Source organism: Megascapheus bottae, chromosome 4 (assembly GCF_031878675.1).
Source record: "Megascapheus bottae isolate mThoBot1 chromosome 4, mThoBot2.hap1, whole genome shotgun sequence".
NCBI classification, from domain to species: Eukaryota; Metazoa; Chordata; class Mammalia; order Rodentia; family Geomyidae; genus Megascapheus; species Megascapheus bottae.
The window spans coordinates 44,612,694-44,638,871 of NC_143512.1; the positions used below are offsets into that span (position 1 = coordinate 44,612,694).

At 40.4% G+C, this 26,178-nt stretch overlaps 1 protein-coding gene across 5 annotated transcripts in view; it reads left to right on the plus strand.

The window, feature by feature from the left end:
- The window catches only part of Bdp1 (BDP1 general transcription factor IIIB subunit), a 97,155-nt gene that overhangs the window by 38,155 nt on the left and 32,822 nt on the right, over nucleotides 1-26,178 (plus strand). For all 5 annotated transcript variants that reach the window (XM_090331801.1, XM_090331797.1, XM_090331798.1 and 2 more), the window contains exons 17-26: nucleotides 304-1,369; nucleotides 3,232-3,416; nucleotides 4,312-4,534; nucleotides 6,687-6,853; nucleotides 8,406-8,613; nucleotides 9,535-9,674; nucleotides 10,944-11,142; nucleotides 11,398-11,588; nucleotides 16,937-17,324; nucleotides 24,520-24,642. In XM_090331801.1, coding sequence (XP_090187927.1) covers nucleotides 304-1,369; nucleotides 3,232-3,416; nucleotides 4,312-4,534; nucleotides 6,687-6,853; nucleotides 8,406-8,613; nucleotides 9,535-9,674; nucleotides 10,944-11,142; nucleotides 11,398-11,588; nucleotides 16,937-17,324; nucleotides 24,520-24,642 — 2,890 coding nt within the window. The remainder of the gene's footprint in view (nucleotides 1-303; nucleotides 1,370-3,231; nucleotides 3,417-4,311; nucleotides 4,535-6,686; nucleotides 6,854-8,405; nucleotides 8,614-9,534; nucleotides 9,675-10,943; nucleotides 11,143-11,397; nucleotides 11,589-16,936; nucleotides 17,325-24,519; nucleotides 24,643-26,178) is intronic.

Sequence of the window (26,178 nt, forward strand, 5' to 3'; positions counted from 1 at the left end):
GAACCTTTATTCTCAAACCTCAGCCTCCTGAGATTGCTCTCTTCCTCCCTCTCTTCTTCCCTCCCTCCCTTCCATTGATATATTTACTCATACTTAAGAGTCTCCTTTTGCAGCTTATATTGGCCTTAAACTCAGTCTCCTCCTACTTCAGTGTCTTGAATGCTGAAATTGCAGGTGTACATCACTATGACTGATTTTATAGTTTGTAGTTTAGGATTTCTTGGGTTTCCATAGTTATTTCTCACTTATATTTTCAACTTTCAGTCTGATTTAAGATTTGTCCTTTTTTTCCCCTCATAAAAGCAATCGAGAGGATAATGAAACAAATGTATGCAAACAAGTCTCAATTAAAAGAACTCGATTTCAGAAGCCAAAACCAAATATAGGAAGAAGAAATGGAAAAGGAGAAATTTCCTCAAAGGGAGAGGTACCAGAGGAGGTTCTTGTCTCTGGAGAACAAACAGCAACTTTGAGAGAAACTGTAAGACTAGATACTTCACCCAAGGAGAAGTTACCAAATGTAACTGCTAATAGTAAGGAATTGGACTCAGATTTAAAAGCAACTGGAAGAAGTGATATCCCTCCCAGTGACAGTATGCTGGAAATGACTGACATCACTGGGGAAATGGAGATAGATTTGAAAGGAATTGAAAGAGAGATTTCCTCAAAAGAAATGGTACAAGAATTGATTGATAGCACTGTGGAAACAAAGACTGTGTTGAGTTCAGCTGGGAAAGAGGTTTCTTCAGAAGAGATAGTACCTGAATTGACTGATACTACTGAGGAAAATGACACAAATTTGGAAGAAAGTGGGAGAGAAATAGTTCCACAGGAAAATGGCCCCGATCCAGACAGGCCTGTAGTTGAGATGGAGATATGCTTGAAAGAAACTGGAGAAGAGAAGACATCAGAAATGACTGACACTGACAAAAGAGATGTAGAAGAAACTGAGGGAAGAGAAAGATCTGCACTGGGAAAGGCCCAACAGGAGGCCACAACTATAGTTGAAATGAAAATGTGTTTGAAAGAAATGGGAGGAGAATCATCCCAAAGAGGAAAGGCCCCACTAGTTGAGGAAAGGGCGATTGATGTCAAAGAAACTAGAAATGAAGACATTTCTCTGATGGAGACAGAAAGGTTGACTGCCATTGAAGAAACTGAGGCAGATTTCAAAGACACAGGAAGAGAAATTTCTGAAAAGATCAGTATCACTAAAGAAGTAATGTTGGACTTAGAAAAATCTGGATATATAGGCATTTCTTCAAAGGAAAATGCAGTAGAAGAATCTGATACTTCAAGACAAATTGAGACAGATGTATCACAGAGCAGTAGTGGTGACTGCAGTCCTATACCTTCCTGTGATATGAAAGTATGTATTTTTCTTTTCTTTAAAAATGTTTCAGCCAAGTGCAAGTGCGTGGCTCATGCCTGTAATCCTAGCAACTCAGGAGGCTGAGATCTGAGGCTCAAGGTTCAAAGCCAGCCAAGTCACTAAGACTCTAATCTCCAATTAACCACTAGAAAACTGGAGGTAGAGCTGTGGCTCCAGGGTTAGGGCGGTAGTCTTGAGCTGAAGAACTCAGGGACAATGCCCAGGCTAAGTTCTAGCCCCATGACCCACAAAAATAAATAAAAGTAAATATTTTGAATTCTTTTTCAGAGAAAAGTTGCCAAAATACCCTGACATTTCATGATTATTGCCCTGAAGTCCAACAACACTTTAAGTCTCTGAAAATCTGGAGGCTTTTCTAGCCTGAAATTTCTGCTCCAGGACTGTTAACGACATTTGTGTATGTGTGCACACATGCATATACCAGTATTGGGATTTAAACTCATGGTCTTGTGCTCTTGTTTTGCTTTTTCACTCAAGACTGGTGTTCTACCATTTGATCCGCATCTCTACTTCTGACTTTTTGCCATTTAATTGGAAATTAGTGTGCCACAGATTTGTCTGGGCTTTCTTCAAATTGTGATCCTCAGATCACAACCTCCTGAGTAGCTCGGATTATAGGTGTGAGCCACCAGTGCCCAACACAGGTTATATATTCTTTAAAAACAAAGCAAACAAAAGCTTAAGTGTGTACTCATGGCAGTTTGATATTACTCATTTAGATATAAGAAATACATAAAATTGGACTGGATATGTACTAACTTTAAGAAGCTAGAATTATTTCTCTTGCCCATCATATGTTTCTCCCTTTATTTACTTCCCTACGCCATTCTCTACACTTAATAAAAAGTTTCTTTTTCTTGACAATTCCCTTATTTAAGTTCATATACTTAAAACTTTTTTTGTGTGTGTTGTGGTGGGGGGGGCGGGTCATGGGGCTTGAACTTGGCCTGGGCTCTGTCCCTGAGCTCTTCAGCTCAAAGCTGCTGCCCTACCCTTGAGCCCCAGAGCACTTCCCATTTTCTCAAGGTTAATTGGAGCTAAGAGTCTCTGATCCTTTTGTGACTGGGCTGACTTTAAACCTTGATCCTCAGATCTCAGTATCCTTAGTAGCTGAGATTATAGGCACCAGCCTTGGAGCCTGGCTAAACCTTTTTTTTTTTTTTTTTCAGCCAGTCCTGGGGCTTGAACTCAGGGCCTGAGAACTGTCCTTGGGCACTTTTTTTTTGCTCAGTTTTAGCCCTCTGACACTTGAGCCACGGTGCTACTTCTGGCTTTTTCTGTGTATGTGGTGTAGAAGAATTGAACCCAGAGCTTTGTGCATGCTAGGCGAATATTCTGCCACTAACTAGGATTACAGGTGTGAGCCACTGTGCCTGGGTCTGGCCACTATTTCTATAATTTTTTTTTTTTTTTTGTGTGTGTGTCAGTCTTGGGCTTAAGCTCAGGGCCTGAGCACTGTCCTTGGATTTTCTCAAGGCTAGAATTCTATCACTTGAGCCTCAGCACCACTTATGGCTTTTTTCTACGTATGTGGTACCGAGGAATCAAATCTAGGTCTTCGTGCATGCTAGGCAAGCACTCTACCACTAAGCCAAACTCTTGGTCCTATCTCTAAAAAAAAAGTTTTAGATGTGGCATTTGTGATTTGGAGTAATATTTAGATGTAATATAAAAGGAAGATATTCTGGAATTTTATGTTTTAACATTTATAGTGCATCTTATTTAAAAGTTAACAAACTTTTAACTTTTTAAAAGATTGTGTCTAGAAAATTATAGGCTTTGATTGAAATGTTTTTGGAAGTTGTATATATTTTGTTTTACTTTGGTTTTTGTTCTAGAACATTAGAACTGAAGCAGCCTTAGGGATGGGTGTGTCTACAAAAGAAAAAGAAAATGTTGAAAAGGAAGTCTCAAGTCATATATGCCATTTGAAGAAATGTTCACAGAGTCCTGAGCTTTGTGAAGCAGATCAGGTGGTACAACCGACAGATAATGCAGAGCAGTTATCAGATAGTAACTTAAGGTACAAGTTGGGGTAGGGGAGGTGTGCGTGTGTATGTGTACATGTACATGTAGTTCAAAATTCCTCAATGTTTATTTTAGAAACAATATGTAAGTCACTGTACATAAAGATGGATAGAAACTCTTATGTATACATATACCATTTCTCCTATTATTAGAATCTTATATATGGTACATTTGCTATAATTAATGACCCAATATTAAAAAGTCCAATATAAAAATTCTGGATTACTGTTGTGAGCCACTGGCACCCAGCTAACCACTCTGTTTTAAGGGGTCCATCAAATAGTTTACTGTATTTTCTTTTTTTTTTTCTTTTTCTTTTTTTTTTTTTTTGCCATTCCTGGAGCTTGAACTCAGGGCCTGGTCCTTAGACCAGTGTCCTTAGACACTTTCGCAGAAGGGTAGTGCTCTGCCACTTGAGCCACAGCGCCACCTCCAGCTTTTTCTGAGTATGTGGTACCGAGGAGTCGAACCCAGAGCTATGTGCATGCTAGGAAAGCACTCTACCACTAGGCTATGCTCCTGGCCACCTTATTTTTGTTGGTACTGGGAATTGATCTCAAGTTCTGCAGTTGCTATGCAGGCACCCTACTACTTGAACCATATCTTAGTTTGATTTATATTCCTGTGAAGAATTAGAATTATTAGCTGAGGTCAGCTTGGGCAAAAGCAGGAAACCATTTTGCTTCTATCAGAGTAGAAGGACTGGGAATGTGGTTGAAGTGATAAACTGCTTATTTAGCAAGAGCACAGGCACAAGCTCAACATTTTTGAACCCCCCTTCTCCCCTTCATTCTCCCCCCCAATTACATGTGTACTATCAATCTCTTAAGATTAGCATAGATTCAGTCATTTCAGTTCATTCTAAAGTTTGATAATCCTTGTTCCAAAAGCAAATCTCTTCCTCAAGAACAGAAGCCAATTGAAAGTAAACAGGCACCAGTTGTGAGAAGTCGATTCAAAAGACCAAAACCGAACTTGGTAAGAGCATCTTTAAAGAGAGAGACTACAGACTCAGAAAAACATGTGCCTGAGAAGAAATCAGAAACAAATGAAATAGAGAACATTGTCGTTCAACAAGACAGTGAGCCAACTAGTATTCTCTCTTTTCAGCATGTGAGTGATAACTTAAGTAGAACGTTTTGGGTTTTTGTGTTACTAAAGTTTTCCAAATTCATTTAATGTTTACTATGTGTGATACTGATCATACACTTACATAAACTGCATCAACAATATACCAGAGCATTAATGTAGTTTATTTAAAAATTTGGGGACTGGGAGCGTGGCCAGGTCGTAGAGGCTTGCTTAGCATGCATGAAGCCCTGGGTTTGATTCCTCCATACCAAATACACAGAAAAAGCCGGAAATGGCGTTGTGACTCAAGTGGTAGAGCAATAGCTTTGCTGGGCATGGTGGCTCACACCTGTAATCCTAGGTACTTGGGAGGCTGAGATCTGAGGATCACTGTTCAAAGCCAGCCCGGGCACTAAAGTCTGGGAGACTCTCATCTCCAGTTGACCACTAGAAAACTGGAAGTGGTGCTGTGACTCCAGGGGTAGGGCAGTAGCCTCTAGCTGGGCCTGGGAGTTTCCCCTGAGCTCTTCAGCTGGAGAGCTCAGGCAGGGAACAGTGCCCAGGCCCAGAGTTCAAGCCCCGCAATTGACAGGGAAAAAAAAAATCCTGGATGTCTGATAGGCACATGGGTAATGTGTTGTATTATGGAAAGATTATTTAGGAATTCTGGACTGAAGTGGAATTTCTGGCTGTGTAGTAATAGCCAGTTGATGTTCCTAGTTACTTGATAGTAATTACTGCATTCTAGTTTGAAAGTGAAATAAAAAATTAAATGCTTGAAAACGAAAGCAGACATTTATTTTACTAATTTGGCTTATAATTATTTGATACATCAGAAACTTTGAAATGGAATGCTAATTTTCATTAATTGAGTTTTATGCATATAAAGTGCTTTATAGAACTAGATTAGTTACTAGCATACATCAAGGTCTGGGATGTAGCTAAATGGTAGTGTTTGCCTAGCATTCATGAAGCCCTGAGTTTGATTCTTCAGTACCAGATAAACCGAAAAAGCTGGAAGTGGTGCTGTGGCTCAAGTGGTAAAGTGTTAGCCTTAAGCAAAAGAAGCTCAAGGAGGATGGGGGGAGGGAAATGGGGACCAAGACATGAGAAAGGGTATCAATGTTTGTGAAGTAATGCACCTTCTATCTGATGAATATAATGTAACCCTTCTATTAATTACAATAAAAAATATATGGGGAAAAAAAAAGAAGCTCAAGGACAGTGTTCAAGCTCTGAGTTTAAGTCCTAGGACTAGCAGAAGATAAAAGTCTTCCTTTGGTAGTTTTGCCTTATTTCCATTGTGTTCATTGTCTTTTCTTTTTGGGCAGGTTTTTTTTTAATCCTTTACTGATTTACTGATATGTTTTTGGAGAGCTATTTATTTGCTGTCATAAATGTCCTAGCTTATATACATCTACCTACTTCTTTGGCTTTTTTGGGGGGTGGGGAAGTCCTGGGCTTGAACTCAGGGCCTAGGCACTGTCCTTGGGCTTTCTCATGGCAGAGCTTGACCCACAGCATCAATCACTTCTAGCTGTTTTGGTGTATTTAGTACCAAGGAATTGAACCCAGGGCTTCAAGCATGCTAGGCAAGCACTCTACCAGTAGGCCATGTTCCTGGTCATTCTTTGGCTGTTTTTATTTTATTTATTTATTTATTTATTTATTTTTTGCCAGTCCTGGGCTTGAGCTCAGGGCCTGAGCACAGCCCTTGGACTTTTTCAAGGCTAGAGCTCTACCACTTGAGCTACAGGCACCACTTCCGGCTTTTTTCTATGTATGTGGGTACCGAGGAATCGAACCTAGATCTTCGTGCATGCTAGGCAAGCACTCTACCACTAGGCCAAACTCCCGGCCTCTTTGGGTGTTGTTTTTTTTTTTTTTTGCCAGTCAGGGGCTTGAGCTCAGGGCCTGAGCACTGTCCTTGGACTTTCTCAAGGCTAGAGCTCTACCACTTGAGCCTCAGCACCACTTCCGGCTTTTTTCTACATGTGGTACCGAGGAATCGAACCCGGGTCTTCATGCATGCTAGGCAAGCACTTTAACCATAGGCCAAATGCCCGGCCCTCTTTGGCTGTTTTTATGAGATGAATTTGTAGAAGTTAAGCTTTTAGAAATTAAATATATGTGGCAGCTATTATTTTTCAATATGTTTATCTACCCTTAATGAATTTTTTTTTTAATCTCCTAGGATTCTCTAACAACATCAAGAGAAAAAGACAAATCAGTTCATGAGGAGGCTGAAATAGTGCCACATACACAGACTGGAAAGGATCCTTCACCTTCAAATTCTTACCAAACTAAAGAGGAATCTCAGTTTACACAAACCCAGGAAAATGACTTAGTTATCTTTCTGGGGTAAACAACAATCTAAAATAAGTTAGACTTGAAATTGTTTTCCTTCTTACTGCTGGTACTAGGGTTTAAACTGAGAGTTGTGGTGCTATATAGCTTTTGTCTTCAGGCTGGTCCTCTACTGCTTGAGCCACAGCTCCACTTCTGGGTTTTTGGTGGTTAATTGGGGATTTAAAAAAAAAAACACATTAGTATATTTTAAAAGCTGAAAGAATACTTGGTTTATTTAATTTTTTTTTTGTCTTTTCTGATACTGGGAATCGAACCCAGAACATTGTACATGATATGTGAACGCTTTGCCACTGAGCTGCATCTCACTCTTGGTTTATTTTATTTTATTAAATTTTTTGCTTTTACTTTCTTGTCGTTTGTGGGCTTGAACTCTGGGCCTAGGTGCTTTTCTGAGCTCTTCATCTCAAGGCTATCACCCTACTCCTTGAGCCATAGCACCATTTCCAGTTTTCTGATGGTTAATTGGGGATAAGAGTCTCTTGGTTTTTAGTGCCCATGGTGGCTTTCAATTGAGATCCTCAGATCTCAGCCTCCTGAGTAAGTAGTATTACAGGTGTGAGCCACCGCACCCGGCCTTGATTTATTTTGATACATGATGTACCTAAGATAAAAAAAGAAGGTTGAAGTAGGCACTTTCAATGCTTTCTGACTTTTGTTTATTGTTGGAATTTTAAAATTTATAGAACACAATACACTCAAACTAGATATATCCATAGATAAATAGATATGTCTATACTTACATGTAGATAGATCTATGTATATGCTGTATATTCATTACTTTAAAAATCTATAAAATATGTCTAATCTAAAATTTGCCAATTGAACCACTTGTAGCTAAACAATCTCTTGGTCTATTCACATTGTTGTGCATCTCTACAAAAAAACTTTAATTTCCCCAAATGGAAATACTCTACCCATTAAACACTAAGTTCCATTACCCTCTTTTTCCATGGTCTGGCAACCACCCACCATTTTCTTTTTCTATAAAATTGGGAACATCATAAATGTTTATTTCTGTTATAAGAATTGGAGTAACTTCTTCCTTTTCTTCCCTTCCCCCCTCTCTACTTTTTGCCCTTCCTAACTTCCTAACTTCCTTCCTTCTTCCTCTTTCCTCTCCTTTTCTGCCCTTTTGCAGTTATAGGGGTGAAATCCAAGGACTCACACATGTGAGTCCAAAATAACTTCCTCTGTAAAATATTTTTGTAATCAGACTGTTCATTAAGTGATTAGAAAAAAAAAAATCTCTTCAGGGCCAGGAGTTTGGCCTAGTGGTAGAGTGCTTGCCTAGCATGCATAAAGACCAGGGTTTGATTCCTTGGTACCACATACACAGAAAAAGCTGTAAGTGATGCTGTGGCTCAAGTGGCAGAGCTCTAGCCTTGAAAAAGCCCAAGGACAGTGCTCAGACCCTGAGCCCCAGGGCTGGCAAAAATAAAAAAAAATATCTTTTCAGTCTATTGATGAAACTTAAATTATGTATTTTTATTGTAGTTTTCAGTGTTTTACAATCAATAGCTCCCTGTCTTTCTTCTTTTTCTAGGAGTCAAAAACAAAATGATTTACAACAAGGAACAAAGGAAAGTGTTATCCAAACTGCTCTACCACTAAGGGCCAGGTTTCAGAGACCAAAACCAAATGTACGAAAGGCTAGACAGCGGCAAACCATGGAAAAAATTCAAGCTGAAGATAAAATTGAGGAAGAAGGAACAATAGCACAAACAGATGAAATGAAGAAATCCCTAGCTGTGGTGTGTTATTTTTATGTAACTTAATTGAGCCTTTTCGTGCATAGTAAAGTATCAAAACATTGGATTAGCTGGATGGCTTACACATGGAATCCTAGCTACTTGGGAGGTGAAGATAAGGGGGTATTGAGGTTTGAGCTTAGCTTGGATAAGTGTTCTTATTTCATCCAATAAGCTGGCTACAGTTGACCATTCCTCTGATTGCAGCTATTTGGGAAAAGAAAATAACATTACTGTTTAGGCTGGCTTGGGCAGAACCATGAAAATATTTTTAAAAGGGACTAGGAGATGCCAGCTGATAGAGTACCTGACTAGGGAACCCCAGTTCCCTAGTTCAAACCCCAGTATTGTCTCCTGCACCAAGGTGAGAGAGAGGGAGGGGTGGGGGGACAGGGAGAGAGGATAGCAAAGACTTGGGTTACTATGTAATTTATCTTACTCCCTACTTAGTACATACTCTTTTTAATTTTGTTGCAGATTTACTATTCTGGATTCTCCCCCTCCCTGGTCTTGGTGCTTGAACTCGGTCTGAGCACTGTTCGTGGACTTTTTCACTTAAGGCATAGCACCACTTCCATCTTTTTCTGTGTATGTGCTACTGAGGAATTGGACCCAGGGCTTTGTGCATGCTAGACAAGCACTTTACCACTAGGCCACATTCCTGGCCCTGGGTCCATGAGATTTACCTCCAGTTAACCACCAGAAAACTGAAAGTGGTGTTTTGGCTCTATGTGATAGAGTGCTAGCTTTGAGCTAAAGATTTCAGGGACAGTGCCCAGGCCCTGAGTTCAAGCCCCACAACTGACAATAAAAGAAAAAAAGAAAAAGAAGGAAGTAAAAATAAATATCCTGTTTTATGGTCATAATATTTTAGAAAGTAGATGTTGGTACAAAAAGAAAGAAAATGTGGTTTTTACCTTTTAGTCAAATGCTGAACTAGAAACGGAAATTGAAGTTGTATCCTCCAAAGTTTCGGAATGCAGAATGGATGAAAATGAAAGTCAGGTGGTTCCTGAAGGAAGCCTTCATATTGACAAAAGCAATATTTTGGAGGAAAAGATGAGGTAAGATTGTCTTTTTTGTTGTTTTTCTGTTTTTGTTGGTTGTGGGGCTTCTTCAGGGCCTGGGCACTTACCCAGAGCTCTGTTGCTTAAGGCTAGTTCTACCCATTTGAACCACAGCACTACTTCTGGTTTTCTAGTGGTTAATTGGAGATAAAAGTCTCAGATATTGGCCGGGAGTTTGGCCTAGTGGTTAAAGTGCTTGCCTAGCATGCACGAAGACCCGGGTTTGATTCCTTGGTACCACAAATATAGAAAAAGCCGGAAGTGGTGCTGAGGCTCAAGTGGTAGAGTTCTAGCCTTGAGAAAGTCCAAGGACAGTGCTCAGGCCCTGAGCTCAAGCCCAGGACTGGCAAAAAAAAAAAAAAAAAAAGTCTCAGATACTTTCCTGTGCAGGCTGGCTTTGAATCCCAGTCCTCAGATCTCAGATGTGAGTCACCAGTTGTTTTTAATTAGAAAAGCACAACACTTTACAAAGATAAATGTTGTGCTTTTATGTAACTGAATTTTATGGATTTTATTCTGGATTAGGCCTGTGGTAGCAGAATAGACTTGCTTTTAAGACCTACTCTTGAACCAGATCAGGTGTTGAGACCATGTGTAGAACACATGCTTTGCAGCCCAATTGAAGGCATTTGTTTAAAGGGCTACTGTGAAACTTTTACCTACTGATAATTTTGGCATATCTAGTTATTTCTTTGAAACTTATTTAGAATAAATTAGTCACAGTGGAAAAGATTATTATTACACCTGTTCTTAGGCTATGCAGAAAAAGAAGCTGAAAAAAGTTTTCTAGGGCCGGGGGTTTGGCCTAGGGGTAGAGTGTATGAAGGGTTTGATTCCTCAGTACCACATACCTAGAAAAAGCCAGAAGTGGTGCTATGACTCAAGTGGTAGAGTTCTATTCTTGAGAAAGCTGAAGGACCATGCTCAGGCCCTGAATTCAAACCCTAGGACTGGCAAAACAAAACAACAACAAAAATCTTCTCTAGGAAGTGGAGGTGTGCTTCAATGGTAGAGTACCATCTTTGAGGTGGGGAAAAACCATCAGTGAAAAAGTGAGACACAAAGTTCAAGTCCCTGTACTGGCACAAAAAATAAAATTAAGCTTTGTTCCTTTGCTATCTGTGTATGGTTTCATTTTCCATGCTTGGGATTATCACCATTTTATACATAGTCCTTTGAACCATTTCCCCCCCCAAAATTGCTTAGGAGTTACTACATCAAGAAGTTCTGATTTTGTTCTTCGCCATAATTTATACTTCATTCTAGATGTGAAGAAAATAAGTTGCATGTTCCTAGTCCAGCACAATTGATAAGAAGGTTCTTCCAAAAGCCTAAACCTAATTTGGGCAGAGCAAACAGTAAAAAGAAAACATGTATGAAAAAGGACACAACAGATGAGAGCAAGGTATGCAAGCTAGAAGATAATTTGCTGCAGCAAGGAGAATCTGACACTCCACTTGTGAAAGTAAGTTCAGAGAACATTGTGGTTGTTGGTGAACTCTGTTTTGTCAGGATCATAAAGGAAAACAAATAGTAAAGTCAGTTTTAGATTTTTACTGGAAATATTTTCGTGAAAATGTATGACTTCCCATTATTCCAACAATTTAGAAACTGTTCACTTGTATATGTGTATAAACTCGAAGATACAACCAAACTGCTAAAACCAAATTTATAAAGAAATTGACCCTGGAAATATTAGCTGTTTCTTCTTAAATTTAAGGAAAAGACAGAGATTTTGACGTCTCTGGAAGTTTCAGCAAGAAAGGATTTTGTAGGTTCTGAAGACAGCAGTTCGGCTCAAAAATATGCTCAATTAGATGTTGGACTATCAAGAAGTGTTGAAGAGGAAACAGGAAGAGATAATTCTGTATCTTCCGTTGTTGAGGAGCAACATCTCAGTAAACCTACCAGGTAACATTTTATTTAACAAATAGAATGGGAAGTAAATTTTTATTATTCCTTATGGAATAATAATAATAAAGCAAAATAGAAAATGGCTTTTGGAAGTGCAGGCAGTTTTTTACTTACAAGTCTTGTGTCTTTTGTATTCTTGGTGGTACTGAGGCTTGAACTCAGGGCCTTAACATTTGCTAAGCAAACCTTTTTTACTTTTAAGTATTTTTCTAAAAGTCTCATTTTGTGCTCATTTAGACCTGTCTCAATCTTGTGTTTATGCTTCCTTCTTGTGTTTATTTATAGCAAGGATGTTTAGCTTTTTAGGTTTGACATATAAGGTCTTAAGAAGTTTCTTGTCTGAGCTGGCCTTGAACTGTGATTGTCCAGATCTCATCCTTCTGAGTAACTGGGATTAGTGGTGTTAGTCATCGCACTCAGCCTTTACAATTTTTTTTTTTTTGGTGGTGGTTATGGGTCTTGAATTCAGGGACTAGGCACTGTCTCTGAGATCTTTTTGTTCAAGGCTAGTACTCTGCTACTTTGAGCCACAGCGCCACTGCCAGTTTTCCAGTAATTAACTGAGGATAAGTGTCTTATGAACTTTCATGCCTCAGTTGACTCTGAGCCACAATCCTCATATTTTAACTACCTAATCACCTGAGTAGCTAGGATTACAGGTTGAGCCACCAGTGCTTGGCTACTTTTGATTTTTTTTTGGGGGGGTGGGTCAGTTGTAGGGCTTGAATTCAGGGCTTGGTAGATATCCCTTAGCTGCGTGTTTTCCCCTCCCTGCCTCCCTGCCTCCCTGCCTCCCTGCCTCCCTGCCTCCCTGCCTCCCCCTCTCCTTCCCTCTCCCCCTCTCCCCCCTCTCCCTCTCTCCCTCTCCCTCCCCCTCCCCTTCCTCTTTCTCCTCTTTCTCTTCTTTCTCTTCTCTCTCTTCTTTCTCCTTCCTTCCTTCCTTCCTTCCTTCCTCCTTCCCTCCCTCCCTCCCTCCCTCCCTCCCTCCCTCCCTCCCTCCCTCCCTCCCTCCCTCCCTCCCGGCCTGAGGGTTGAATTCAGGGCCTGGGCACTATAGTTAGACACTTTTTGCTCAAGGCTAGCACTCTGCCACTTAAGCCACAGTGCCACTTCTGGCTTTTTTTGTGAATGTAGAACCGAGTAACTGAACCCAGGGTTTCATGCGTGCTAGGTGAGCACTCTACCACTAGGATACGTACCCAGCCCTCCCTGAGTTTTCTTTTATTCAAGGCTAGTACTCTATACTTTTAGCTACAGCACCACTAATAGCTTTCTGATGGTTAATTGGACGTAAGAGTCTCATGGTCTCTCGTGCCCAGGCTATGATTTCAGATCTCAGCCTCCTACATACCTAGGATTACAGGTGTGAGCCACCAGCTCTTGGTTACTTTTGACTTTCATTTACTACAACCAACCTACCTTCCTTCCTTCCTTCCTTCCTTCCTTCCTTCCTTCTTTCCTTCTTTCCTGTTCTTAACCCTCTCCCCCCGCCTCTCTCTTTGTCCAGTCCTGAGGCTTGAACTCAGGGCCTGGGCACTGTCCTTGGACACTTTTCAAGGCTAGCAATCTGCCACTTGAGCCACAGCGCCACTTCCAGCCTTTTCTGTGTATGTAGTTCCAGGGAATTGAACTCAGGGCTTCCTGCATGCTAGGGGAGCACACTACCACTAGGCCACACTGCCAGCACCCCCTTTTTAAAAATTGTATTTTATTGTCGGGATATTGTATAGAGGGGTTACAGTTACATTTGTCAGGTAATGTGTGCATTACTTCTTGAACCTTGATACCCCTTCTCATGTTTTTGTCCCCCTTTTCCTCTCCCCCCCTTTTTTTCCGATTTTCTTTGGAAGATTTTTCTTTCCCAGGTTTCAAATTTCTGAATATTGAGTGTATCAAAAATTATAAGACAGTCTGAAAAGCAGTATGGTTTAACTAAATGATTAGTATTATAGAAAGGGGTTATGAGCAGAAATGAAGAGTGCACCCATCAGTTTCAGAGAAACAGGAAAGAAAACCGTGTTTTCAGTATCTTTCTTTTTCTTTCTTTTTTTTTTGCGCCAGTCCTGGGTTTGAGCTCAGGGCCTGAGCACTGTCCTTGGATTTTCTCAAGGCTAGAGCTCTACCACTTGAGCCTCAGCACCACTTCCAGCTTTTTTCTATGTATGTGGTACTGAGGAATTGAACCTGGGTCTTCATGCATGCTAGGCAAGCACTCCACCACTAGGCCAAACTCCCGGCCCTATCTTTCTTTTTCTTTTTCTTTTTTTTTTTTTGCCAGTCCTGGGCTTTAGCTCAGGGCCTGAGCACTGTCCTTGGACTTTCTCAAGGCTAGAGCTCTACCACTTGAGCCTCAGCACCACTTCCAGCTTTTTCTATATATGTGGTACCAAGGAATCGAACCCGGGTCTTTGTGCATGCTAGGCAAGCACTTTAACCACTAGGCCAAGTTCCTGGCCCTTTCTTTTTCTTTTACCTTACTGACACCTAATAAATCAACTAAGCTCACTTTTTAATGCCATATTCTTTATCTATTGTTCTAACCTGGTTTTTGTTAAAATAATCCAGTTTTTAAATCTCTTTCATCAGATCATTTAAAATGCGCCCAAAATTAAAAAAAATATGTAAAATTTGTGGGTGGATATTTAAGAACTGTGAGCGAGAAAGTATGGATTATGTGTGTGTTGGGGGATTAGGAGCTTGAACTTGTTCTTGTGTTCTCCCTTTTTTCACTCAGTGCTGGCAATTTACTGCTTGAGCCACAGCTCTATTTCTGACTTTTGCTGGTTAGAGATAAGAGTCTCAGGGGCTTTTTAGTCCAGACTTGCTTTGAAGTATAATCCTCAAATCTCAGCTTTCTGAGTAACTAGGATTATGAGCATGAGCCACTAGCACTTGTTTTTTTACTTTATGTTGATGTCATATTTTTTTTTGTTGTTGTTGCCATGTATTACTTAGTGGGGAAGTGTGGGACATTTCCTCTCATGTATGCAGTGTATCAGTCAATCTCACCCTCTCTATCATTTTCCTTTTCTTCCTTTCTAAGACATTTTAACAGGTTTCATTGTCCTATTTTCATACATGGAAATGACCTGCTTTCACCATCTTCATCTTCATTTATTCTCCTTGTTATCCCAGCTTCCTTCATATAGTACCCCTCCAATAAAAGCCCATTTTTTTCTCCTGCATCTCCTATGGATCAACAGCATTCATTGAAGTTATTTATGCTGTTTCAGTGTATAGTTGCAATGTATTTAAAAACAATCACCTTTTTTTTTTTTTTTTTCCTGTGGGTCATGGGGCTTAAACTCTGCTTGGGCGCTGTCCCTGAGCTCTTCAGCTCAAGGCTACTGCCCTACCCCTGGGCCTGGGTATTGTCACTGAGCTTCTCAGCTCAAGGCTACTACCCTACCCTTGAGCCAAGCCCCACTTCCCATTTTCTAGAGGTTAATTGGAAATAAAAGTCTCAGGTCCCTTTGTGCCAGGGCTGACATTGAACCTTGATCCTCAGATCTCAGCCTCCTGAGTAGCTAGCATTATAGGCATGAGCCACTTTATCTTTGTTTTCCTTCTTCTTCTCCAAGTAGCCTCTTAATAGATTTATATTCTGCTTATCCACTATATAATTATGTGTGTAGGTGTATATACTTATGTATATGTCAGTGGGATGCACATGTCTTTTATTTATATTTATTTTTGCCAGTCTTGGGGCTTGAATTGTGGGCCTGGTCACTGTCCTTGAGCTTGTTTTTTTGTTTTTTTGGGTTTTTTTTTTGCCCGTCCTGGGCTTGAGCTCAGATCTTGAGCACTGTCCTTAGACATTCTCAAGGCTAGAGCTCTACCACTTGAACCTCAGCACCCCTTTTTTCTATGTATGTGGTACCAAGGAATCGAACCCGGGTCTTCGTGCCTGCCAGGCAAGCACAAACACTCAACCACTAGGCCAAACTCCTGGCCCCCTGAGATTTTTTTTTTTTTTTTTTTGCCAGTCCTGGGCTTGGGCTCAGGGTCTGAGCACTATCCCTGGATTTTCTCAAGGATAGGGCTCTACCACTTGAGCCACAGCACCACTTCTGGCTTTTTGCTATGTATGTGGTACCAAGGAATCGAACCCAGGTCTTCGTGCATGCTAGGCAAGCACTCTACCACTAGGCCAAACTCCCAGCTCCCTGAGCTTGTTTTTTGAGTAACACTTTACCACCTGAACCACTGGCTTTTTTTTTTTTTTGCCAATCCTGGGTCTTGAACTTAGGGCCTGAATGCTATGTATGTGGTATCCAGGAATGTAACCATTCATGACGTTATTCACTTCTGGCTTTTTCTGTGATACTGAGGAATTGAACCCAGGGCTTTATGCATGCTAGGCAGCATTCTACCACTAAGCCACATTCCCAGTCCTATAAGTCTTTTAGATATAGCTTCACATATGAGTGAAAACCTTTTCTTTCTTTTTCTTTTTCTTCTTTTCTTTTCTTTCTTTCTTTTCCAGGTTATCTTGTTTTGTTCAATAAGATGTCCTCCAATTTCATCCATTTTCCTGCAACAGTTTCATTTTTCTTTATGGCTGATAATGTAATATACATACAAATATATGTATATGTAACACACAGCTATATATACATTTATATGTGTACATACACACTGTATCTTTATCCATTTCTCTGTATTGGACATTTAAAATTATTTACTTTTTTTTTCAAGAAAAGATTTTGTGGGAAGGGTAGGGGACAAAAAAAATGAGAAAAGCTGGGCACGGTAGCTCACACCTGTAACCCTAGCTACTCTGGACGCTGAGATCTGAGGATCAAGAATCAAAGCCAGCCTGGGCACAAGAGGACCTGAGACTCTTTTCTCTAATTAACCTCTGAAAATGGGAAGTGAAGCTTGGCTTAAGGGTAGGGCAGTAGCCTTGACCTGCAGAGCTCAGGGACATCGCCCAGGCAGAGTTCAAGCCCTGTGACCCACTCCCCCTCAAAAAAATACAAAAAAAAAAAAAAGAGGAAAAACAAAGATTGTGGGAGATTTTATTTATTATAGCAGTTCCTCCTCCCTTTCTGTTCTAGGACTTAAACTCAGGACCTGGGTACTGTCCCTGAGACTCTGTGCTCAAGGCTAGTGCTCTGCCATTTGAGCCACAGTGCCATTTCTGACTTTCTGAGTGGTTTATTGGAATAAAGAGCCTTGAGGACTTTACTGCCCAAGCTGTTACTGAATTACCCATCCTTACTTCTCAGACTCCTGAGTAGCTAGGATTACAGGCCTGAGCCATTAGCACCTGGCAGCAGTTTGGTTGATATTAGAATATTCTGGTGCATATGTGACAATAATTGTTTTGCTTAAACATCTAGTCATCCACAACCATTGAAACGATCAAATTACTCTAAAATTAATTTGGATCAGAAAGCAACGGCCTCTTCTGCATCTGAGTGTGCAATAGATCATAATGGGAAGAGAACACATAGGAAGAGCAAACCAAATGTCACCAAAGGGCGAGGATCAAAACGAATTCGAGGTAAGACTGCTAAGAAGGAACCTAGAGCTTCCAAGTCCATGCTGGTGACTCTTCGGGCTTCCCAGGAAGAGGATGAAGATGATGCTGAGGATTTTGAACCTGATTATGAAGAAGAAACCTATCATCTTGCCCCAGAAGAATTAAACAAAGCACCAGTGTTTGTACCTGTTGGTCTCAGATCCCCAGAACCTGTTTCTGCTCAGATTGAGGAAACAATGGAAGAGGTAGTTTGTTTATTGGAATCCTTGTCACTTTATCATACTTGTTTTTTCTTTGTTTTTGTTTTACTAGGTCCTTATTTCCATTTTAGTAATTATTAAGATTTGAAGAGTTAATTCTCTTAAATATCTGTTACCAGATATAATTGATTTGAGGCCTTAATGAATTAATGAATCCATAGTAGTAACTATGTTTAATCTCTTGTGGTCACTTAGCCCTTTCCCCCCATGTCAGGCAAGGGACTCATAACAATAATGACAGAAACCATTTTGTTTATATTTGGATGCTGCTTAATCTCTCTCTTTCTTTTTCTTTCTTTTCCTTCTCTCCTTTCTTTTTCTCTATCTCTTTCTGTCTCTCTTCCCTCCCCTCCCCTCCCCTCCCCTCCCCTCCCCTCCCCTCCCCTCCGCTCCCCTCCCCTCCCCTCCCCTCTTTTCCTCTCCCCTAACCCAAATAGTTGTAAACTAAACATATCACAAAATTTGCCACATTGATCAATTTTAAATGTATAATTCAGTGCTATGTTCATCACCACTTTGTCCATAGAATTCTTCATCCTCCAAAACTAGATTCTGGTAATAAAACACCATTTCTCCACTCTCTAGACCTTGGTAACCACCATTCTAATTTGTGGGTGTGTGTATTGTGTGAGGTATCCTGGGACTGGAGCTTTTAACTCCAGGCCTGTCATTCTCACTTGGCTTTTTGTTTCATGACTGGCACATTTGCACGTGAGGCACAAGGTGAGGCACAAGTCCACTTTTGGCTTTTATTTGTCTATTCTGACTGGCTCTGAACTGTAATTCTCAGATTTAATCCTCCCAAGAGTAGCTCGAATTACAGTTCTGAGCCACCAGCACTTACCTGCCACTTTCTTTTTCTTTTTCTTTTCTTTTTTTTTTTTTTTTTTTTTTTTTTGGTCAGGTGTGGAGTTTGAACTCTAGGCCTGGGTGCTGTCCCTGAGCTCTTCAGCTCAAGGCTACCGCCCTACCCCTTGAGCCACAGCACCACTTCTGGTTTTCTGGTGATTAATAGGAGATAAGAGTCCCACACGATCTTTAGTGCCTGGGCTTTGAACCATGATCCTCAGATCACAACTACCTGAATAGCTAGGATTGTAGACATGAGCCAACTCACCCACTCTTTTGAAAGTTTTTCCAAAGGTATTTTTCTCTGCCTAGTGTTCAAGGATTGTATATCATACTCTTTTCCTTCCTTCCTTCCTTCTTCTCCTTTTTTTTTTTTTTTTTTAATTATTTTTTTTCTTATTTTGTTGGTCCTGGGGCTTGAACTCAGATCCTGGGCACTGTCCTTGAACACTTTTTGTTCAAGGCTAGCACTCTGCCACCTGAGCTAAGTGCCTCTTCCAGCTTTTTCTGTGTATGTGGTACCAAGGAATTGGATCCAGGACTTTGTGCATGCTAGGTGAGCACTCTGCCACTAGGTCACAGTCATGGCACTCTTTCTTTTTTCTTCTTTGTAGTACTGGTGATTGAACCCAAGACCTCAGACTTACAAGGCAGTTAATTTACAACGGAGTCATATCCCCAGCTTTCTATCATAATTTTTAAAAATAATGGTAACCTTCCTAATGTGTCTCAGGTAGAGAAAAACATATTTCCTTATTCTTGTGATCTAGTATTCGTTTGATAATTTCAGAGTTATCTGTTCTTCTGCATGCAGCCATATAACACTTTTATGTAGAAATTCATAATAATTTGAGTAATTTAAAAAAATCAGGCACTAGCTAAGAATGATGATAACTAAAGAAACAGAAACAAAACCGTTTAGAGGGCCCAGAGCATGGCCTAGAGGTAGAGTTGCCTAGCATGCATAAAGCCCTGGGTTCAATTTCTGTGTATCACATACACAGAAAAAGCCCAAAGTGATGCTGTTGCTCAAGTGGTAGAGTACTAGATTTGAGAAAGAACAGTGCTCAGATCTTGAGTTAAAGCTCCAGAACCGGCAAAAAAAAACCCCAAAACAACAAGAAACCAGTTTATTTAAGAAGTAATGGGCCTAGCCCCTGTGGCTCATGCCTGTAATCCTAACTTCTCAGGAGGCTGAGATCCCAAGATTGCGGTTCAAAGCTAGCCCGGGCACAAAAGTCCATGAGACTGTTATCTCCAATTAACTACCAGAAAACTGGAAGTGGCTCTGTGGCTCAATGAGGTAGAGCAGTAGCCTTGAGCTGAATAGCTCAGGGACATGCCCAGGCCCAGAGTTCAAGTCCTATGACTGATAGAAAAAAAAAAAAAAGAAGTAATGGATTGAGCTGGATGCTGGTGGCTCATGGTTATAATCCTAGCTACTCTGGAGGTTGAGATCTGAGGTTTGTGGTTCAAAGCCAGCCCAGGCAGGAAAGTCTATGAGACTGGTATTTCCTGTTAACCACCAGAAAACCAAAAGTGGCTCTGTGGCTCCAAGTGGTAGAATGCTAGCCTTGAGCAAAGAACTGAGGGTCATTGCCCCATGTGCATCCTCCATGAATGACTGTCCAAAAAAAAATGTAATGGATTGCCTCTGTAAAGTTATATTTGCAATTCAAAGTCAAAACCTACCTTTGTTTTATTCACTGTTAATAATAACATGTTAAGTGTTTTAAAGTAATAAATTAGTAGCTATCTTACCTTTCTCATTCCTTTTCTCCCTCCACCCACTTTGTGTGATGCAGAAATTTGAACTCAGGGCCTGAAATTTACTGAGCAGGCATTTTACCTTTATTTGTGTCAACTTTGTCTTTTTTTCCCCCATATATTTTTTTATTGTAATTAATAGAAGGGTTACATTATATTTACCAGATAGAAGGCGCATTACTTCACAAACATTGATACTGATACCCTTTCTCATGTCATGGTCCCCATTTCCCTTCTCCCCCCTCAACTTTGTCTTTTTTAAAAAATTGTAATTAATAGAGGGGTTACTATTATATTTGCCAGATAGATGGTGCATTATTTCTCACACATTGATAACTCTTCTTATGTTTTTTTTCCCGTATTTTCTTCCCCCCACTCTCTCCCCTCATCTTGTTCCCCCCTTTCCCTTTCCTATTTAAAATAGACAAATAAAGGTATATATAATATACCCGATAACAAGGTCAGATACTGTAACAATATGAAATTAACCAAGGGGCAACAAAAGAGATGAGAAAAACTTTGTCTTGATCCTTCTATTTATACTTTCCATAATGGAATGGCAGGTACATACTGGCTCACTTAGCCTTTTATTGATTGATACGGGGTTTTGTGAACTCTAAGTTTTAGTGAAACCAAAAAAATTGCAAAAGTTAATTTTTATGGTAAGACAACTAATTCATACTCTAAGGTCATTTAGTTATGTATTTTATATTCTTTCTTTAGGTGAAGGCAGATTGTTAATGAATATATCAGAAATTAGCTGGGTGCCAGTGGCTTATGCCTGTAACCCCACCTTCTCAGGAGCTGAGAGCTACCAGCCCAGGCAGATGAATTTGTGAGACTTTTTATTTCCAGTTAACAATCAAAAAGTGGGAAGTGCAGCAAGGTGGCTCACATCTGTAATCCTAGATACTCGGGAGGCTGAGATATGAGGATCAAGGTTCAAAGCCAGCCCGGGCACGAAGGAACCTGAGATTCTTATCTCTAATTAAGGCTACCATCCTAAGCTTGAGCTGAAGAGCTCAGGGACAGCGCCCAGGCTAAGTTCAAGCCCCATGACCCACAAAAAAAGAAAGAAAGTTGGAAGTGGAGCTTGTGGCTCAAGGTAGTTCCAGCCTTGAGTGAGAAATCATGGGGAAAGCCCCAGGCTGAGTTCAGGCCCTACTACTGTCACAAAATATAAATAAAAAAAAAATAAAATTTATTATAAAGGGGGCCGGGAGTTTGGCCTAGTGGTTAAAGTGCTTGCCTAGCATGCATGAAGACCCGGGTTCGATTCCTCGGTACCACATACACAGAAAAAAGCCGGAAGTGGTGCTGAGGCTCAAGTGGTAGAGCTCTAGCCTTGAGAAAGTCCAAGGACAGTGCTCAGGCCCTGAGCTCAAGCCCAGGACTGGCAAAAAAAAAAAAAAAAAAAAAAATTATTATAAAGGGCTGGGAGTTTGGCCTAGTGATAGAGTGCTTGCCTAGCATGCCAGATGACCCAGGTTTGATTCCTTAGTACCACACACATAGAAAAAGCAAGAAGTAGTGCTGTGGCTCAAGTTGTAGAGGTCTGGCCTAGAAAAGGCCAAGGACAGTGCTCAGGCCCTGAGTTCAAGCCCCAGGACAGGGAGGGAGGGCAGGAATAGAAAAAGAAACTCTCATGATAGAAACCAGGTAGTAATGGCTCATACCTATAATGCCAGTTTCTCTTCCTCCTCTTCCTCCTCCTTCTTCATCTTCCTCTTCCTCCTGCTTTGTTTTTTTTTTTGTTGTTGTTGTTGACAGTCCTGGGCTTGAACTCAGCCTAGGGCTTTCCCCAGAACTGTCATGGGCCTTCTCAAGGATAGCACTCTACCACTTGAGCCACAACACCACTTCCAGCCTTTTCTACGTATGTGGTATGGAGGAATCGAACCCAGGTCTTCTTGCATGCTAGGTAAACACTACCACTAGGCCAAACTCCTGGTCCCTAGCTATTTTTTGAAGCCATTCCAAGCAGAAAATTCAAGAGACTGCACTCTAGTTCACCAGGGAAAAAACCCAGAAGTTGATGTATGGATCAGATGGTGAAACACTAGTACTGAGCAAAAAGCCAAGTAAGAATTAGAACATGAAACCCTGATTTTAAGCACTAGTACCAACATATTATAATAGGTTTTTTTTGGGGGGGGGGGGGTCAGTCTTGGTGCTTGAACTCTGAGCTCTTCATCTCAAGGCTAGTGCTCTTACAACTTTGAGCCAAAGTGCTACTTTGGGTAGTTAATTGGAGAAAAGAGTCTCACGGACTTTGCTACCCGGGCTGGCTTTAAACCTTATTCCTCAGTCATCAGTGCCCTGCAATGGAATGTTTTTTAGTCATAAGGAAATCTAAAGTATTGGTGTATACTGCGATAAAGATAATCTCAAAAACATTGTTAAGTGAAAGAAGGCAGTCACAAAATTGCATTAATGATTCCATCAATATAAAATGTCCAAAACAGGGAAGTCAGTAGAGACAAAAACATAGATGAATGGTTGTTTAGGAATTGGGAGATGGAGAGGTTAAAAGTGTAATCTCTAAGTGATATGGGATTTGTTATTTATTATTTTGGGGGGGAGGGGTACTAGAGATTGAACCCAGGCCGTTGCACTTGCTAGCAAGTGCTCTGCCACTGAGCTACATCTTAGCCCATGGGATTTGTTTTTGAGACAATGAAAATGTTCTCAAATAGAATGTGGTGATGGTTGCATGTACCTGTATAATGTTCCTAAATGCATGCGGTTTTCCACTTTATGTGGATAAATTGAAGAGTGAAGTGTAGCTGAATGATACAGCTTTTGCTTACCTTATAGTAGACATTAGATTTGATCACCAATTCAGAAAATGTGTGTGTGTGTGTATGTGAATACATGGTATGTGAATTGTATTTCAGCATTGTAGTGACTGAAGTATTGAAGCTATATAGTGTGTAATGATGTCTTTTTTAGATTCTAGAATATTAGTTTCCCCCACATAGTCACTACTTTTGTGAAAATATTTTATATTCTTTGTTGGTTTTTGGAGCTGAAACTCAGTGCTTAGGATCTGTCTCTGAGCTTTTCCACTCTAGGCTAATGCTCTACTACTTTGAGCCATAGCACCACTTCAGGTTTCTGGTTGTTAATTGGAGTCAGAATCGCATGGACTTCCCTGCCCTGTCTGGCTTTGAACTGTAATCATTAGATATCAGCCTCTGGAGTAACTAGGATTTTAGTCATGAACTATTGGCACCCTGCTAAAAATATTTTAAATCATTGGAATTCAAAAATTTTTTGATGCTCCATTGATTAGTAGTAAATTTTTTCTCTTTGCATCTGAGATATCAGAATACACACGTGTTACTGTAATACATGTGCTTCAAAGCAGTATTGTGAGATGTAATTTTTTTCTATTTCAATTCATTTAAAGAGACTTGATTTTCTTTTTACTTCTAGTTTCTACCAATAATATAGCATTTTATATTCCTTTTTCTGTTATTATGATAATAGAAGCCAAGTACTATGTGATTATTTTAGGAGATTTATGTTTAGTTAGCTGCCCATTATTGGACTTGACTATTAGGGCTGCTAAATGAAGAGTAAGTCTGTCGACCTGCTGTTTGAAGTGTCAAGAATCACACACACATTGGGACTATGGGAGTGGACTGTTATACTCGCTATTAAAGTATTTATAGACAGTGTATAGTTAGTTGATTATGTGTTCAGATCCATCTTATTTAATGTTATGTCCTTGTGCCCTTATTCATTTAGTTTTCAGAAAGTACTAGCTAACTTTTTTTTTTTTTGCCAGTCTTGGGCTTGGGCTCAGGGCCTGGACACTGTCCTTGGACTTTCTCAAGGCTAGAGCTCTACCACTTGAGCCTCAGCACCACTTCCAGCTTTTTTCTATGTATGTGGTACTGAGGAATCGAACCAGGATATTCGTGCATGCTAGGCAAGCACTCTACCACTAGGCCAAACTCCCAGCTCCACTAGCTAACTTTTAATAGATGGAACAAAGAATTTGAGCCGGAGTAGAGACACAGTGGGGAGAATGGGTGATGAGGTTCCAGGCACTAAAGAGTAGCCTTAGAAATGTTCACTGGTAGGGGCCAGTACTGTTGTCTAGGGGTAGAGTGCTTATGTAGCATGCATGTGGCTGCTGGGTTCTATTCTTCAGTACCACATACACAGAAAATGCTGAAAGGATGCTGTGGCACAAGTGGTTGAGTGCTAGCCTTGAGAAAGCTCAAGGACAATGCCCAGGCCCTGAGTTCAAGCCCCAGGACTGGCAAAAAAATAAAATAAAAATTGAAAAAATCACAAATGTATGGTCCTAGAAATTTTTACTGGTTGTAATAGTCACAGATCCCTCAAAAATCTTAAACATACTACTTTTGTCAAATAGTTGTCAGTTTGAACTACTGTATTTCTTTTTTGAAATTATAAGTGAATGTGTATTATTTCCTCATTCTAACATTCAGTGTTACTTATTCAGTTGAAAATGAGATTGTATTTTGATGTATATAAAAGAAAATGAAATGATAATGAAGACGAAAATGATGAACCTTCATTTTGACAGCTTGAAATCACTGAGAATGTTGCAGATGTAGGATGTGTAACTGTTGTTGAACACCAGCTTTCAAACATAGATGTGACTACTAAGGAAATGAAGCAAGGAAAAGATTTGTATACATCATCATTTGTAAGTATCCATTTGAATGTCTCCTCTACCCCCCCCCCCCCCCCCGGGGCTGGAACTCAGGGCCTGAGCACTGTCCTTGTCGTTTCTCAAAGCTAGAGATCTACCATTTCTGGCTTTTTCTATGTATGTGGTACTGAGGAATTGAACCCAGGTCTTCATGCATGCTAGGCAAGCACTCTATCACTAGGCCAAAATTCCCAGCCCCAATGGTTTTTTATTATTTGCATATACTTAGAATGCTAGAGTCAGGCTCAAAAGTGGTAGACTGATAGCCTTGAGTTGAAGAGCTCAAAGAGAGCATTCAAGCTCCATGACTGACCAGAAAAAAAATAGGCTAAAAGATTATTTGATTTCTTTTTTTTTTTTTTTTTTGCCAGTCCTGGGCTTGAGCTCAGGGCCTGAGCACTGTCCTTGGACTTTCTCAAGCTCTACCACTTGAATCTCAGCACCACTTCCGGCCTTTTCTATATATGTGGTACCAAGGAATCGAACCTGGGTCTTCGTGCATGCTAGGCAAGCACTTTAACCACAAGGCCAAACTCCCGGCCATTATTTGATATTTTTAGGTTTTCTATCAGATGATGTATCTCAGGTAGGGAGCTGTTAATATGAATATAAAAATTTGCTCACTTTTAAATGTTTGCCATTTTTGCTCAGTGCTAGTACTCTACTACTTTGAGCCACAGCTGTACTTCTAGTTTTCTGGTGGTTAATTGGAAATAAATTTCCCAGATTTTTATACCTGGGCTGGCTGTGAACTGTGATCTTCAGATCTCTGGCTCCTGAGTGGCTAGGATTACAAGTGTAAGCTACCAGTACTGGGCTTGTTCTTGATTATGGCTAGTCTTATTTGGGTGAGGTACAATCTCAGTGTTTTGATTTGCATTTGAATTATGGCCAGTGATGTTGACCATTTTTTCATGTGTTTATTGGCTATTCTTCTGAGAAGTTTCTGTTTCACCCTTTGCCCATTTATTAATTGAGTTAATGATTTTGGGGGAAGTTTAGCTTCTTGAGCTTCTTGTATATTTTGAATATTCCCTTGTTGGATATATGGCTGGTAAAGATCTTCCATTCTGTATCTTGGGTCAGCCAGCCACTGACCATAGTCATGCTGAATAACAGGATTATAAGCAGACACCACTGTGTGTCCATGTGTGGCTTTTTTTGTTTAAACCAGTCTTGTTATTTTTTATTTATTTATTTTATTTTTTTTGTGGGTCATGGGGCTTGAACTCGGCCTGGGTGCTGTCCCTGAGCTCTTCAGCTCAAGGCTACCACCGTATACTAGAGCCAAGTCCCACTTCCCATTTTCTAGAGGTTAATTGGAGATAAGAGCCTCAGGTCCTTTTGTGCTGGGTCTGGCTTTGAACCTTGACCCTCAGATTTCAGCCTCCTGAGTAGCTCGGATTACAGGCATGAGCCACTGTGTCCAGCAGTCTTGTTAACTTTTGCCTGAACGGTCCTCTAACCTTGAATTTTTCCATCCTCTACCTCCTTAGTTGCTAGGATTATAATCATGAGCCAAAATGCATA